At 44.1% G+C, this 15,750-nt stretch overlaps 2 protein-coding genes across 3 annotated transcripts in view; one reads left to right on the forward strand and one right to left on the reverse strand.

Moving 5' to 3' along the window:
• Window positions 1-281: 281 nt before the first annotated feature.
• SSR3 (signal sequence receptor subunit 3) lies at window positions 282-4,293 on the reverse strand. Its single transcript, XM_042881255.1, has 5 exons — window positions 4,095-4,293; window positions 3,696-3,822; window positions 2,802-2,900; window positions 1,838-1,969; window positions 282-803 (listed from the first exon to the last, which is right to left on the reverse strand). Exons 1-5 carry the CDS (start codon window positions 4,231-4,233, stop codon window positions 737-739), a joined length of 564 nt encoding a protein of 187 aa, XP_042737189.1. The 5' UTR covers window positions 4,234-4,293; the 3' UTR covers window positions 282-736.
• A 909-nt stretch (window positions 4,294-5,202) lies between these two features.
• LOC122185427 (TCDD inducible poly(ADP-ribose) polymerase) overlaps window positions 5,203-15,750 on the forward strand; it is a 32,911-nt gene continuing 22,363 nt past the window's right edge. Inside the window, exons 1-2 of one of the 2 annotated variants that reach the window (XM_042881221.1) lie at window positions 5,203-5,310; window positions 8,117-8,189. The gene's annotated coding sequence lies outside the window, so the exon portion shown is untranslated. Of the gene's footprint in view, window positions 5,311-6,701; window positions 6,757-8,116; window positions 8,190-15,750 lie in introns of those variants that run through there. The other variant, XM_042881222.1, reaches the window with a different exon arrangement.

Genomic DNA, 15,750 nt, shown 5'->3' on the forward strand with positions numbered 1-15,750 from the left:
GGCCTTTTAGTTCAATTGTGCCAGAAAAACTGGTTCCTTTTTTTTTTTTATTTATGACTCGAGATGAAAACCAGTTAAAGAACATTTTCCTAGGAAAATCTCACTGTTTAGGTTTTTATCTCAAAGTTACTTGAAAATGAAAAGTATTTCCAATGAAAGCAATCCCACACTGACTTGCAGGAGACTCCTCTTATGGTAGAGGAGAGAGTTGACAAACCTACACACATTGCTCACCCAGAGAGATACCCGCTTTCAGGAACTGAGAAAGGAAATACAAGGTGTTTAATGACAGAAAGTCTCCTTTTTATTAAAACTTTGCATGTTACAATGAAAAGGTGTAGATTGTCAATTTTTATGATTACAGACTGCAGCTCTCCTAATAGTTTACAGGGGAATTCCACTCTGGGGTCTGACTATAGCTGTTCTGTGCTGCTGTGCAGCAGTCCCTTGTGGTTGACTCATACTGTCTAATGGTCTGCAGTAACATCACATCTATGAAATGCTTCAGGAAAGTTGTTTGATAACAACTCACATGCCATTTACTTTCAATACCAAGTAAATATTAGATTCGGTTATTGAGTAATACCATATAAAGATACCAAAGGTAAATGAACTTTCAATTGAAAACCTCCCCCCAAACCCTCAGGCAGTCCCATTATAAAAAAAATACTATTTTTATTCCACCCTCAAGCAGAAGTTGAACTCTCCCACAAAAACAAATTGCTTTTTCTTTGGTCTACTTGGATCCTGTAGACAGCAGGGCAATCAGTCCAGATGAAGCACTTATGGAAAGGATATAGTTTCTGTAAGAAGAAAGTTAAGGAAGCATACATGGGTAGGTACCACTTCTGCTTTTACAGAACTTGGTAAAAGTTTTGCCAAAAACAATGAATCAAAAAGGTTTTCCTCTGTAAAGCTTTAAATTAGGCACTGCAGCAGTGCAGCAGAAACACTAAGTCAGGGCTTGAAACCATGACTGAGCACGTGGTGGGAAGGCAGGGCCAACCCAGGGGAGCTCAGGTGCAGGCAATGTACCTCAACGATGGAAGGAGTGGAGCCAGGCTGCACGCCTCCCCAGACTTCATTTAAGGGTTGGCAGTGGAGGCGAGGGTATCTTGTTGGAGATTCCTGTGTACCTGAGGCCTTCTGAAGGCAAGTAGTTTCTTTCCTTTATTTCTGTGCCCACAGCTGTTGTGTTTGAGCAAATCCTTACTGGCTACAGCCTGGGACCTTGGTATTCTGCTATTACTGCTGTGTTTTCCATCACATTACAAACGCTAACTTGAAATATAGCTTTCAACCAAGGTTATGAACCAGTTGTTCTGTTTACGATGTATTTAACCTTAAAATAAAGATGCCTCTAAAGGTTGGCCTGTTCTTTTCAAAGTGCTTATAAATAAGGCAGGTCTCTTATGTATACAGTACTCATCAGCAGCATTTAAGCAACAAAAATATTTATACGTGAAGTTATCCAAACCAAACAATCCTACAATTTTACAGCATTTGACAACACCACTGTAGTTTTTCTGTAAACACAAGCCGCCTCCTGACTGCAGAATTACAAATGAAATGGGGAAAGTCAGAAGATTTCTGTGAGAGCCAACAGCAGATGATAAACATTTGTATGGTTTGGAAGTGTTGGGTTTGGTTGGTTTTGGGTTTTTTTTTTTTTTTTTGTATTGTCTGTTTCTACATTCAAGTGTTTCTGAGTTGAAAAACCACAACAAATTGCACACCTCAGCAGGGTGAAGGTGCTACACAGATAACACATGTATCTATGAATGGCAACCAATGGGAGTAGGACTTCAGTTGTTTTAGGTGTGGTAATAAAGGATACACAGTGGGGTTGAAATTCTTCAGCACAAAAAACGAAGCAATGATGACCAGGACCAGGAAGAGAGTATTGTTGTAGAAGATGGAAAAGGTTGTTGCTTCATAATCTGCAACTTCATTCTTCTTCCACAGAATCCTAGGAACAAGTAAAAACATTTCAAAATGTACTTAAGTCAATGCATGTGCTGACACATTCACAGTTAAGAAGAGACTTCCATCCAGTGGGGAAGCAAACCACAGCCCCTGTCACAGCCAGCTTCTAAAAGACAGAGCACTGCAAAAACTACCAGTCAACTCAGCAGCCAAAGGAAAGCCTGTATCTACTCTGCACTTGTGTATCTAAGTGACTTACAATTGTTTTCCCACCCTGCAGGTCAAACCTAGTGCTACGTAAACAGCAGTCTGTGCAAGTTTGTATCTGCCACATGCCAACAGCATGCCTGGCAGGTAGAAAAAAAGATGTGGTTCTCTTGCTCCAAAGAGAAGATAATTCACCTCGTATGGTCTTAACAGACACCTAACAAGGAGCAATATTTATCCAGGCATATCCTGGATATCAGTAAGTTATTGAATTGGAAATCTGCATACTTGCTTTGACAGTTATAACCACTGGGTAAAAAGTGCAACTACTCATGAGCAGCACAGTAGAGCAATAGAAGGGAATGCTATACAGAAGGAGCTTGCATTCCACTAAGCAAAGTACATTACATGAGTCTGTTCTTAAAGAAATGAATTTATCTTAACTCTAGAGGTAGCTATGATTGTTACTCATCAGCTATTAGCAGACCTATACACAAAGTTGTCTTCCTTTACACATCAAGAATGGAGAGGCTGCCTTTATAGATAAAGGTTTCAACATTTGAGACCAATCACCGATAACTAAAAAGAGGATTTACAGATGGACAAAAGGCTGATAGTGTAACTAGTGTTAAAACAAGGGAAAAACAAAAGAGCACAAGGAGGATTACCTTTCATCCTTCTCCTTCCGAGACATCTTCCTGTTGTCTGCCTCAGAAAGCTTGCGAGTAACTTCTTTGGAAACAGCATCTTCTCTCTTCTGTGCAACCCTATAAGAAACACCATTCAAGGTAAAGGTGAAAAATGGGGGGGGGGAAAGGACTATAGGAAGATGTATTACACAGGGAAAAACAAAAGTTAGCCAGACACCAAACAGTTTTGCAAAGCTGAAGGGATGATCAGCAGTAATCAAATTATGAGAAGTACTTGTCAAATGCAGTTTATGGCAATACCCTCTGAGAACAAGGGTTGCTTTGCTGTTTCATCACTCTCCCAGCAGACAAGGCAAGTCTGTTCTACAGGAGATGTGACAGATGCAATCAGAAGTTACTGACACCAAAGAAACCTATGAAATACATGCTCAGTCCAAACACCTTTTTACTCCATACTGAAGATAATGATCCCAAGGTATCATTGGGGTTGGACTCGATGATCTCTGGAGGTCCCTTCCAACCCCTACAATTCTGTGATTCTGTGATCAGGTAACAGCAATAAGAAAAGCATGCAGTGGATGCTTTTGTGTCACATCTTGCACTGTGGTCAAGGACTTTCAATGGAAGAGCAGTCAAGAAGCAAATCTGATCACTTAACATTTGAGTTGTGAAATTTCACACTCTCAAAGCTCACAACTCAGGATGTATACTGTCCTCACAACCTAATGCAATTCATCAACTGATACAGTGGGACTCAATGACAGTAAACACTGAGGCAGCCTGGCTTACATCTGTTGATTCAAGCACAAGGGTTCTACAGTGTAACATTCCACATCTTCATAAAAATGTTGGCTATACTTTTGCTGAATTATTACAAACTAAGGCATACACCAGACAGTCAACCAAACTCACTTGTGCTTGAGGACGAACTTGACGTTCTTATAGGCAAACGCCACGAGGTAGGTACTGATGAGAGTCATCACGCTGTACAGCACGGCGGACTGAACCAGATCCATGTGCCATATCCTCCAGTAGAGCCCTTAAGGACAGAACCGCAACGCTCTGTGAGCGCTGAGTGCTGCCACGCAGCAGCGCGCCGCCAGACCGCTCCAACCCCACCAAGGGTCGGGGCTGCCACGTCGCCAGCGGGGCCCGGACCCGCGGCTGCACGGAAGGGGCCCGAGGCGGGGGGAGGGCTCCGCTCGGTGCTCCTTCTCCCATCAGGAGAGCCCGATCCCCTCAGCACTGCCCACCCACCCCCCGAGGGAGGCCCCGATCCCCGCCGACCCCCGGCTCGCTCCCGCCGCTTACAAATGGGGATGGCAGAGACGATGAAGGCGTTGCCGAAGAAGAGAGCGGAGGACTTGGCCGAGAGGTTGCGGCTGAAATCCTGCAGCAGCAGATCCTCCTCCGACTGCTGCCGCCCGCCGGGACCGCCTTTGGGCGCCATGCCTGGGTACAGTCAGCACTGCCGAAGACGGGGCACCGCTTCCGGTGCGTTGGGAGCTACTTCCGGTGTGTTGGGTGCTACTTCCGGCGCGCGAGGCGCCACTTCCGGTGGCTGGGGGCGGTGGTTGTTCCCGCCGTTCTTGCTGAGGCGATGTTGTCTGCTCGTTTCTCAGCCGCCGCCGGGAGCCGCCGCGCGGCCCGCAGCCGGGCCTGGAGCCGCCTCCGCGGGACGCGGCGGAAGCCGGCGCTGCTCAGGGTCCTTGGCCCGGTTGCAAGTGAGTACGGAAGCCGCGTGTGGGACTGGTCAGCTCCGGCGGAGCGGTGCAGTGCTGGCGTACGGTGACGTTGCTTTATAAAAAAACAAGCAACAGCAAAAAAAACAAAAAACAAAAAAGACAAAAAAAAAAGCAACCCAAAAAACAAAACCCATGTTATTTCATATCTAGTTTGTTCAAAGCCTTTTTTTTTTAATTTTTCTGGAAATATCCGGCCGTTTCTCCCCTCACACGCACCGGCTTGGCAGGCGGAGTGCCCTGCAGACCCCCAGGCCTTAACCCAGCCCTGGGCACTGCTGCGCTCTGCCTCCCCGGGTTTGTATTTCTCACATGAAAACGACGAGGCGTTATTGAAGTGTCCGTCTTTGTAAAGTTTAACTAAGCCACTTCTTCCAGTTTTGCATCCCCGTCAGTGTGCTTTGCTAGCAAGAAAGAATAGGAGACGCAGCACGTGCTGAGGGAGTGCTAGCTGGGCGTGGAGGCAATTTTATATTGTCAAAAAATCATTGTATGTTACAGCTGAAAAGAGGTTGATAAAATACGTAAGCGTAGTAAGGCTCTGCTGTTTGATCTTGTGATAAATGTCTGAGACCAAACCTGGGTTTCATAATGCATGCAGCGTATTGAACATAGTGCTGATAGAATGGTGTCACTGATTTTGTGTTGCCTACAGGCAGTGCTGGGAGCGATTCTGCTGATGGTGAGGCCGTCCTGTGTGGCATGGAAATGCACCTGCAGCAGAGATCTCCAGGCTGACAGCATAGCAGGCTGCATGGGGCTCTGAGTGCCAGCAGAAACTCCAGGTGAGTGCTGTGTGAGTGCAGCAGTGCTGGGCCTGACCCCCCTGCTCTGTGCGTGGGACAGTCTTGCCTTTTCATTTACCTCCTTCCTGTCATAGAGTCATTTGAGTTGGAGGGGACCTTTAAAGGCTGTCAGTCCAACTTCCCCTGCAATGAATGGGGGTATCTCCAGGCTCATTAGGTACTCTCTGTCCTCCTGGAGCCTTCTCCTCTCCAGGCTGCACAGCCTCAGCTCTCAGCCTGTCCTCATAGCAGAGGTGTTCCATGCCTGGGATCATTTCTGTGGCCCTCCTCAAGACACACTCTAACAGGTCAACCTCTCCTGTGCTGAGGACTCCATGTCTGGACTCAGTAATCCAGGTGAGGTCTCAGCACAGAGCAGAGTGGTAGGATCACCTTCCTGACCTGCTGACCGTGTTTCCTGCCATGGAGTCCAGGGTACAGTTGGCTTTCTGGCCTGTGAAGGGACACTGCCGGCTCATTGCCAGCTTGCCAAGTAGCCCCAGGTCCTTTTTGGCAGGGCTGGGCTCTATCCTTTTTTCTCCCAGCTTGTATGTGTAATGGGAGTTGCCATGATTCAGGTGTGAGACCTTGCACTTGACTTTGTCAAGCTCCATGAGGTTCCCCTGAGCCTATTGCTCATCCTATTTAGGTTTCTCCAGATGGCTTTCCATCCCCTGAGGAGGAGGAACTGCCCACGGCCAGCTTTTTACCTGCTAGCTTTGCCAGAGGAGGAACTCGCAGACAGCCCTGTGTCATGGGTCACATAACAGCTATGTGTATTCTGTTTCCTGGAGCTGTGGCCTGTAGGACTCATGAGTGGGGCATCTCCCTGTAGCTGCATGTGGCCACCATGTAGAGCACTGTCTTTAGGCACTGTTCTTCTTAGGTGCTTTGCATGCTGTTGAACAATTGGTGATTGCTCCTACACCTGATTGTATTATAATACTATTTCAGCTGTATCTCTTTAATTTATAAGTATTTCTGTGGCTATCTAAGAATGGAAAAAATATGAAATGCATTTAAAAATAATGAAGAGGAATTCAGACTTCTAATGAAATAATTGTCTCTGTGGAATTTATGTGGGCCATCAGAGATATTTTAGTGGATTGTTGCTTCAAGGTCTTTAAGCATTTAAATCTGCATGTGTATATTTCATTGGACTTACAGATGTACCTGACTTTCATGGATTTCTTTATTTTGGATGTGTGTTGTGTGGTAACTGTTGAGTCACAGCCTGAACCACTGATAGAGCACCTGGGGAAAGGACCCGGTGAGCCCTGGGAGCACAGGTGAAGGCAGTTCAGTGGTGTGACCAGGAGGGGTGGAGCCTGGCTGCACTGCTCTTAGATCCTATTTAAGGGCTGACTGCCACTGGGGAAGGAGCTCTTTCTGGAGATCCCTCCTTGGTGAAACTTTTCCTTGTAACCCTAGAACGTTCTGACATGGGTGAGCAATCTTCTTCTCTTTCTTTGTAGCACCTTTCTATCATGCTGGTCCTTCCGTTCTCTCACCTTTGTTGTGATGCCTTTCCCATGGCATTGATCTGTCGATTGCTACAACAATCTGTTATGTGAAATAAGTGGGTACCTTATTTTTTGGTAACCCTTTTATGTCTATGTTTGGAATGCCCTGGGTCTTTGGGAGTGGAGTTCAATCTTGTTTACATTGTAAAAAGGTTGGAAGCTAAATGCATGCTAGGTAGCACCACCATTTGATAGTGTTACAAGTCATAAGAATTTCCTTATTGAAGTACCTTTGTTAGGATTGCTTAAAGTAGTTGGAAACCATAGGAAAGACAAAGTGTGAGATTGTTTTAAGGCTCCAGTTTGTTGCCAATGTTCTTGCACAGTTTTCTCTTTCACTCTTCTGCGTAAATTTGTGTTGTGGTGGAATGTAATTAAGTCTTTTTGTTCCAAGGTTGGGTTTACGTGGGAAGTATGCAATCATTTTAGAACAAAGTCTGCCAGATGATCATCTGTCTCTCCGTTAAGATGAAGTATGACATTGTTTTGAGCAGTAGAATGCTGAAAGGTTTTCTTGAAGAAGTTTTTTTGTTTTAAAGCCTTGGCACTGGCAGGCTGTAGCTTTGGGCAGAACGCTGCATCCCATGAAACTGTCACTGAAGCTTTATATTCAATCTGAGTACACTGTACTTGCCTCCCCAGAAATAAATTGGTATGCAGACTTCTGTCAAAACAACTCGGTTTTTAAGTGCCTGAATCTGCGTTGTGCTTACTGCGTTCTGTCTGAGCTCTCATTCAGAGGCCATTGGGCTCATAAGGCTTCACACCAGAGGAAAAATGGCTTCTTCACCCAGGAGCAAAACATCTTCTTATATTAATTCTGTGAACTCTTTAACTTACGTTTCTTACCAAATTTCATAATGAAACAGAAATAGTGATAAGTATTGTGGAAATACAAGATCTATCTTTGCTTTTCTCGTGGTTTCTCTTAAACTCTGAGCTGGACCAAGCTGACAGCTTGAAATGAGTGCAGTGGCATTTCCCAGCAGGATTTGTTCTGCCTATTTTGCCTCTACTGACCTCTGCAAAGTATAAACTCAAAAACATGTTTGTGTCAGATTGGAAAGCAGACTCCTCAAGGCAGGTGATAAATAGTAAATAAGCCTGCTCTTAGCAAGGCTCTGTTGGTCATTGTACATCTAAAAAGCATGTATTTATTAGGTTCTGATAGTGTGCTTGCTTAGGTAGCATGAGGAGAAAAGCATGAGACAGCAGCGCTAATGAATCCATGATGTAATTTTAGGCTTTTTCTCTATTGATGAATTTGTCATCTCTTCCTTTAGGTGCCAGAATCCTAAGAAAATCCTGAAGGTGCAGAAGGGGAAATTCCTGTGAGACAGCGCAGAGCAACCTGAGGTGGGTAAAGAGCAGAGCCAGAAAGCTTTTGCTGGGGCCCTTTCCATCACTACAGCGGTGCTAGAAATAGATGCCCTAGGGCTGAAGGGCTGTAAGGTCCTTGCAGAAGTCTTTCTAGTCAGTAGGGGGTTCAGCTACAGTGAAGTGGTGGTGTTCTGGCCAGAGCTCAGTGCCTGAATACCCAGCCTGTCATCGTTGTGTGGGCTGATAGCAGAGGTCCTTTAGCTGTACTTCCATATCCAACGCTCTCTGTCTGAGGGCATATCTGTATTAAGGGAAATGAAAGCAGTGTTCTCAATGTGTTACTTAAATTGTTGTTGTTAAATGGTTTTACAAGGGGGAACAATTCTGCATTCCGTCAGATTCGCTTGTTACAGAATCCCGTGTCAGAGTTCTTTTGAACTGTGCGTGCTGTGTTCATGTGGTGTGAAGTGACCTTTCTGTCAAATTCTGGTCGTGGTTTTCCAGCTCTGCCTACCTAAACCTTTGGAAACACACAGAAGTTGTTTTTGCAAGTAACAGGTTATTGTAAATAAGAGTTCTCAAGCTTATGGAAAATTCTGTATTGCTTTGAGTGATGGTTCTTTTTGGCATAGCTCTGCTGAAAAGATTACAGGCTTTTACAGCTTGATGCATTATGCAGTCCTTCTAATCTAATTTAAAGGCTCTCAGTAACAGTGTTTTTTAGGTAACAAAACCTGTGGAAAAACTCCCTTGAGATTAATACATAATGTATGAACAGACCAAATAGGACCAGTTTTGCTGTCTTCCAGTGTTACTACTAGGACATTCCAGTATTTATGGTTCAGTGAATTGCTCTGTTGTTAGTTGCCATGGTAGCTGACAACCTGTGTAATAGAAGAACTCTGAAAACCCTTCAGACAAAGGCATATCTCTTTCTGGATACTGACTGCTCTCACCTCCCAGCGATAATGGTGGTATCAAAAAAGAGATACTGGCAATAATCTTCTCCGAGAGCCACAAAGTAGTGCTTATGGTTAAATACATCACCCTGTTGGTGATTATAGCTTGATCTCTGTGTTGTTGTACAACTTACATTTGTGAAAGTAACAGAACATCGTGTGCAATTACAGTGCACACCCTAAACAAAAACCTGGAACAGCAAAGCTTCTCAGCAGGGACTTTGATACACACTCTCTGTTCCTTGCTTTTATAACATGTCTTTATCAGAGTAAATGTGCAGAAATACCTGATGTTTTAGGGTTGGTTGTTTCAGCCAGTTACAGAATGTGAGGCAGAAATGTATGCAGCTATCTTCTAGAAGAGCCTTATTTCTTTTCTGTTGTCCCCTGATGCTTGCACATTTGGAGGTTGTTTGTGTTCTTTTTAAGGCACGAGTGGTGCACGTTGTTACATTTGGGGAGGGCGTCTGTCTTCCTCAAGTTAAGAGCCCTTTTTTGCAGTATGTGGACTAAAAGGTCTGTGCCATCTTGCAGCTCCTTATTGCACTTCTCAATAGTGTATTCTCCTCATTCTGGCCAGAAGAAATCTGGACAGATTTCTTTGTGTTTCTTTCCTCCTCAGTGCTTGTTAATTGGTAACTAAATGAAACATGCGTGATGAGCGTGAACCGAGCAGTTCTGCTGTCTGTGGTACAGGTGGATGAGAAGCATTTTTGTTCTCTGTGCTATGCTTTTTTTTATAGCTTTTTGTAAAATCAGAGGTTTAAAATTGAGCCTCTAACTTGGCTGCATTACTTTTCAGGCAGATCAATTCCAGGGTATGGTTCAGAGCACAGCCCCCAAACCAGCACAGCTGTTGCACAGCTGGAGGTGCAGTCTTGAACTTGCAGCTCAAAACCTGCAGAATTTCTGGGGCCCTTCTGTAACTGAAGGGAACTCAGTGTAGCACTGACCCATTTTTGGCATATTGAAATGATCTCATCTGCTCTAGTTTCTTCCTTAAAATGTCTTTCAAGCTTTGGTTGGTAGACTTTTCTGCATGTAGACCAGATGAATGAAATAATGTCTGTAAGTAGGTTCTTGGGGGGGGTTTGCTTAGTCAACATTTTCCTCAGATACTTCATGGAGCTGACACCTTGGAAGAGCAATATTCAATGCAGTATTTGACAAGTAACTAAGTTATACAGGTAAGAATTAACCTAATATTCAATATGTAGGGCATCTATTTCTCTAACATCATGATCTGTTTTCCATGTTGCTTTGAGATCAGGAGGTATGTCCTGCACGTAATCCGAGTGAGAGCTTTTAGAAAGCAGAAAATAGAAAATCACAGTATCTTACTTAATCCTTTGGCATATCCTGAACTTGTATTCTGATTGAGCACAAAATCCCCTGTTTTGGTTGCTCTGGAGGCCGTGCAGCTTGATGCTGCACATGAATGTGCTCCAGCCAAATGTGACCCTAGCATGGGCAGTCACTCAGTGTGCACTGGGGTGTGTAACTTTCACTCAGAAAGACTCTTCCAGACATGCAGCTGTGAGTGTCTCTGCACATGGAGGTGCTGGAGGCTTTTGTACGGTGGTGGGATTGCAGGATGAAATTAAGCCTGTGAGCTGTGTTGTTAATGCTTTGGCACTAGAGCTGCACTGGGGGAGGCTGAGAGAGTTGCAGGAATGAGCCTTTAATAGAGGCAGACCTACCAAACTGTGCTTCATGTGTGGAAGGCAACTGGCATGCCTTAGGGGAGAGCAAAATGAGTGAAAGGTGTGACTGAGGCAATGGAGCACTGGCCCAGGGCCCAGGTTTGTTGCAGGCTACGTAGCAACATCTGTAACCATCCCTTTAGTTGCTGCTTCTGTATTGTGTGTTTTGTGTGAAGGGTGCTAGGCGACCAGGGACAGCCACTTAAATATGGGGTGGTCATCTTGTATCTCTAACTGGGTGCAGACTGCAAGCAGTCAGATGGATTCCCCACATAAGCAGCGTGTTGGGTGATCTGCAGTGGGGTTTTGCTGGTTTAGTTCAGCACTCTGAAGCCCAGTTAGTGGGAGGAAGTTGGTCAGGTGGGATTTCTGGGTGTTAGATGTGTGTCACACACCCACTGCTCCTTCATCCTTCAGCAGCAAAGGAGGGGTTCGTGGTGGTTGGTGCCACTTCCCTCCTGTGAGTTATCTCTGGGGTTTCCCATTGCGGATCTCAGCCTATAAAGTATGGCTGCAAAGCTGGCCACCCGTGTGCTGATGGCTCCTAAAGCACTCATGTTTGGATGTGTGAATAAAAGGGGCCATTTATGTCTACTCCACCGCAGGGTGGTTATTGCAGTTGCGTGTAGCACACAGTAGCCTTGTGCATCTCAGACTCATCGCAGTAATCCCTGCTGCACTGCAGTGGTCTGTGCAAAGTGAAGCGCTGTCTGGTTTTGCCAGATGTGAGGTGATGCTTGTGTTGCTGCTTTCCAGGTGTGCCTTTACGGTTTGCTGAACTTTTGGTTGAAGAGTGGCTACTATAAGCTGCCTACATATTTCTGGTGGAAGTAGCTTTAATTTTGGAAGTGTTGAAATGTTAATTGGCCAACAACATAAAGGAGCGTTTCAATTCTCCTCAGTTTGAATTGGAATCAGCCTAGGGAAGAAACAAAGCCCTGCCACCCACTTTTTAATGTGGGATGGTTGTACTGATCCAGGAGACTTCCACAAGAGGGTGCACCAATTCAACCATGTATGGAGACCCAATGAGAGGGTCCCCATTGCATTTTCTGTCATTTTCTCTATTAATTCATGTATCTAAATCAGCTTCAAAATTGAATGAATGCTTTCTCCAGTTGAATGTCCCAGTTTGTCTCCCCAGCCTGTAACATGAATGGATACCTTTTTCTTTGTGGGTAAGCAAGTCAGGAAGTTTAACTAGGCACTAAGGGCACGTTTCCAAGGAGTGCTGTTTATGCTCATGAAAAGCTGTCTTTAGGTTCCAGTCACCAAATGCTATTTATATCCTTGTTTTCTTTTCAGCATACTCAAAAGTCTTGCGTGTTATTAATTCAGGGACAGTTTCCTACAAATGTTCACTACATGCCATTCAAGAATGAGGGCTGTTGTCTAAGTTTTGAAGCATCATTAATTTGCTTTTTCAAACTGGTACAGCTTCAGGTAATAGAGCTGCAGAAAAAAGCCTCCATCAAGGACAGCTTCATGGCAGACTCTTGACTTGAGTGCAGCTGATACCTGTTCCTATTTTGTGCTAAAATTATTTGTTGTTTTGTGATATAGACAGGAACTCTTAACAAAACTTATTTTTAGTACATCTTAAGCATACTAAAATGTTTCGCTGGATGTGTAGGCCAAAGTGCTGTGTCCCTTCCTTTGAGGCTGCAGTGCTGAGATAAGATATCTCTTCAGAAATGATTAACTGTGAGACACTTACCAGGAAAATGACCTTTTTTCTTTTTTTTGAATTGCACAGTCTAAGTGTATGAATCATCCCTTTTTGAGGTGATTTTATCTGATGGTCAGCAGAACAACTGAAAGTATGGTGATGTTCATATGCGCTTTACAGGATTCTTTTCCCCTGTGCAAAGCTGGTTTTACCAAACTTGCAGCCTCTATTAAGTAAGAGTCAAATATATATGTATATATTTATTGTTGCTACCTGCAAATACGAAAGTTGGGCTTAGGTGCAAAATATGTCACTTATAGTAATGAATGTGAACCACTGTGGTGAGTGCACAGCCCTGGCAGCTCTGAGCAAAGTTGGGTCCCAGCTGCTGCTCTGGGCTGCGGGGTGAAGCATTTGCTGCTCCCGGAAGGTTCTCCATCTGATGTAGAGCAATGCATGCATCGACTCGGCCAACCTTTGGTCGTTGCTGAGCATTTCTAGCGGAGAAAGGCTTTAATTAATAGGGCGTTTCATCTCAACGTGTTTGGACTTTGCGATCTACTTCTCTCCGTTTCGGTGAGCTGCAGCCACTAGGTGTCACTCCAACAAAGGCTACTGGGTTACAGGTGCTGAACCTTCGCCGCCCTCTTTTTCGTTCTTTTTCAGTGAGAGCTGGCTTGCATTATTTCACCTTCATATAAACACACTGAGTACACTTTTTAGTTCTAAAAAAAAACCAAAAAAACAAAAAAAGCCCATGATTATAATAACTGGTTCTGGAATTAACAGGGTCAATAGGCATGTACTCAAAGTCAAAATGCCTTGTTTGTACAACTTGTAAGAAAGAACAAAGGCATCTGCCTCTCATAGCCTGAGTCTGTTGGCAGAGAAACATCTGTATCACTGACATTTCTTTTTCCTTGGTACTTGAATAACCTGACTTACTGGCACACGTCTATGAAGAACAAGAGTAGGCTTGAGATTTAGTTTGAAGGCAATTAGCAGATTTCCTCAAGCACTGGTATGGGAAGGAGCTGTCTATTTGGGTATTTTTTTAGGCATTACAATAAAAAGTAGCTGTACAGTTGAATTGAGTTTTGTACTGATTTTCATATAATAAATGTACATCTTTCACTGCGTGCCATGAAGCATTAATAGATTGGCATCAATTTAGCTGCATAAAGGCAGAAATCTACTGATTCTACTAACATAAAGGTATGCTAACTGTAGTGGATTTTGTATGCAAATACTAATGATTTGGTAGTTTAAGGACAGTTCTTTCATCCTGTTTCTTATTTTCAACATTTGTACGTGCTGCTGCATAGCAAAGAAAGGAGTGTATGCACTGCTATGCTTGCTTGGACATTGGAGTGCTGAATGGCTCATCCAGTATGTCAGGTGCTGCAGTATGAGACAAGGAACCTGTGTCCTCCCCTTGTCAGTAACTTGTTGCTTAACTTGGCTGTGATTCATTCTGTACTTTTGCTTAGCTGTTAGAGCAGATAATTATTCTGTAATATTAATGAAAAAGCCCAGAACAACAGATCCTCAGTATTTTATTTATTAGTACATACTGACTTCTTTACCTGTAGGTAATGGAAAATCTAGTGTTGTAAACCATTTTTAGTGTAGAAATTCATACAGTGGTTGGTTATGTAGGAGAAAAGATCGAGAAGTTGGAGGAAATTGGGCACCTCTGAAGTCAACCTGATTCTTTTCTCGATTTGTTGTGTAAAGCAGAGTGGATTGCTTGTGTTGTGCACGTGCAGAATACAGGATGGTATTGCTGAGCATCTTGCTCAGGAGACTTGTTTCTTAATGCCTTGAAATTCATGAGGGCCACCTAAGCACAGTATTGTAAGTAATCTTAAAATAAGGTAACTTCCAGCCAACTCACCTTTCTGTAAACTTGAATTTCAGTCTTGAGAAGTCTGTGAGTAGCAAAGATCTCAGCACGATAGCAGTGGTTTTGTGAGTGCTGAGTTATCGTGCTATCAGTGAAAAGAGATCTTGCAGCACTGACTGTTTTGCACGATGACCTCGATTCACCTTTTCTGGAACCAGCTGCCTTACTTTCCAAAAGGCTGTGCTGGGGACTCCAGGAAGGTGTGTGCCCTGCAGCACCACGTAACTACTTCTCTTTCCAGTAGTTTCAGTGATCACCTGCATCACAGTGGAAAAAACAAAAGTGTAAGTGTGTTGGAAACTTTCTGGACAGATGACTGAATTAGATATGTAGTTCAGGCAGGGAAGTAACTTCACATTTTTCATTCACTTTTTTTGCTGGTTCTAAAGATTGTAAAATATGTTGCACCATACATTGGTTTTGCTCCCACGCATTTTTTTTTTTTTTAATCATTGCTTCAAAAACTTTTAATTTCCTATGAGAAGCTATTTGAAGAGTCATAGAATCATAGCGTGACCTGGGTTGCAAAGGACCACAATGCTCATCCAGTTCCAACCCCCCCGCTATGGCAGGGCCACCAACCAGCAGACCAGGCTGCCCAGAGCCACATCCAGTTGTTTCTCAGCAGTTCTTCCATACCACACACCTTCAGGGGAGCACTCTGTTAGAGCAGCCTAACCAAGGTCACGAACGGCCAGTCTGTGAGGTGGAGGCATCTGAGGACGTGTGGAATACAGTGAGTGGTGAGAGCTCAGGCTTGGATTGCTGGGCCTCTCCAGTAATTGGGTTATGTGGGAGCCCTTGTCTGATTTGAAGCAGTGGGATGTGCCACTCCTAAACTTGCTGGCGTGGAGGGAAGGCAGAACAGAATATAACAGCTTTCTTCTTTGCTTCTACACCGAGCTAAAACTTAAAGAGCTTGTGGCAGTGCCTATTCCTCCCCCTTCTGCTCTCATACTTTGAAATGCACAAAGCAACTGAGTAAGCGAGATGTCCTTGGAATGTGTGGCTTCTGAGGAACTTAGAAGGTACAGCACAGCTTCTGTGGGCCTTGTTCTGCAGCATCCTTCATTCCCATCAACGTGTGCTGACTTCACGTTAAGCATGAGAAACGGGCAATTGATGTAAGGCAGTATGTTCTTATGAAGTTAAAAATGTCCATTGTGCAAGGACTCGGGTTGAAAAGGAGGCCTTGTTTTTTTTCAGTGGGCTGAAGGCCACTTTGTGAACCTCTGAGTGAAGATATTTTGCTTCTTTTCTCAGCAAATAGGTGATGTGTGCCTGCTGACAGCTATGTTATCTGCAAGTCACGGTTGTAAATGACTGCATTCACTTCAGTGCACTTTGCCATTTGAAAGAA

This window comes from Lagopus leucura, unplaced genomic scaffold (assembly GCF_019238085.1).
Source record: "Lagopus leucura isolate 7727_CA_CO unplaced genomic scaffold, USGS_WTPT01 Super-Scaffold_100029, whole genome shotgun sequence".
In the NCBI taxonomy this organism is placed as follows: domain Eukaryota; kingdom Metazoa; phylum Chordata; class Aves; order Galliformes; family Phasianidae; genus Lagopus; species Lagopus leucura.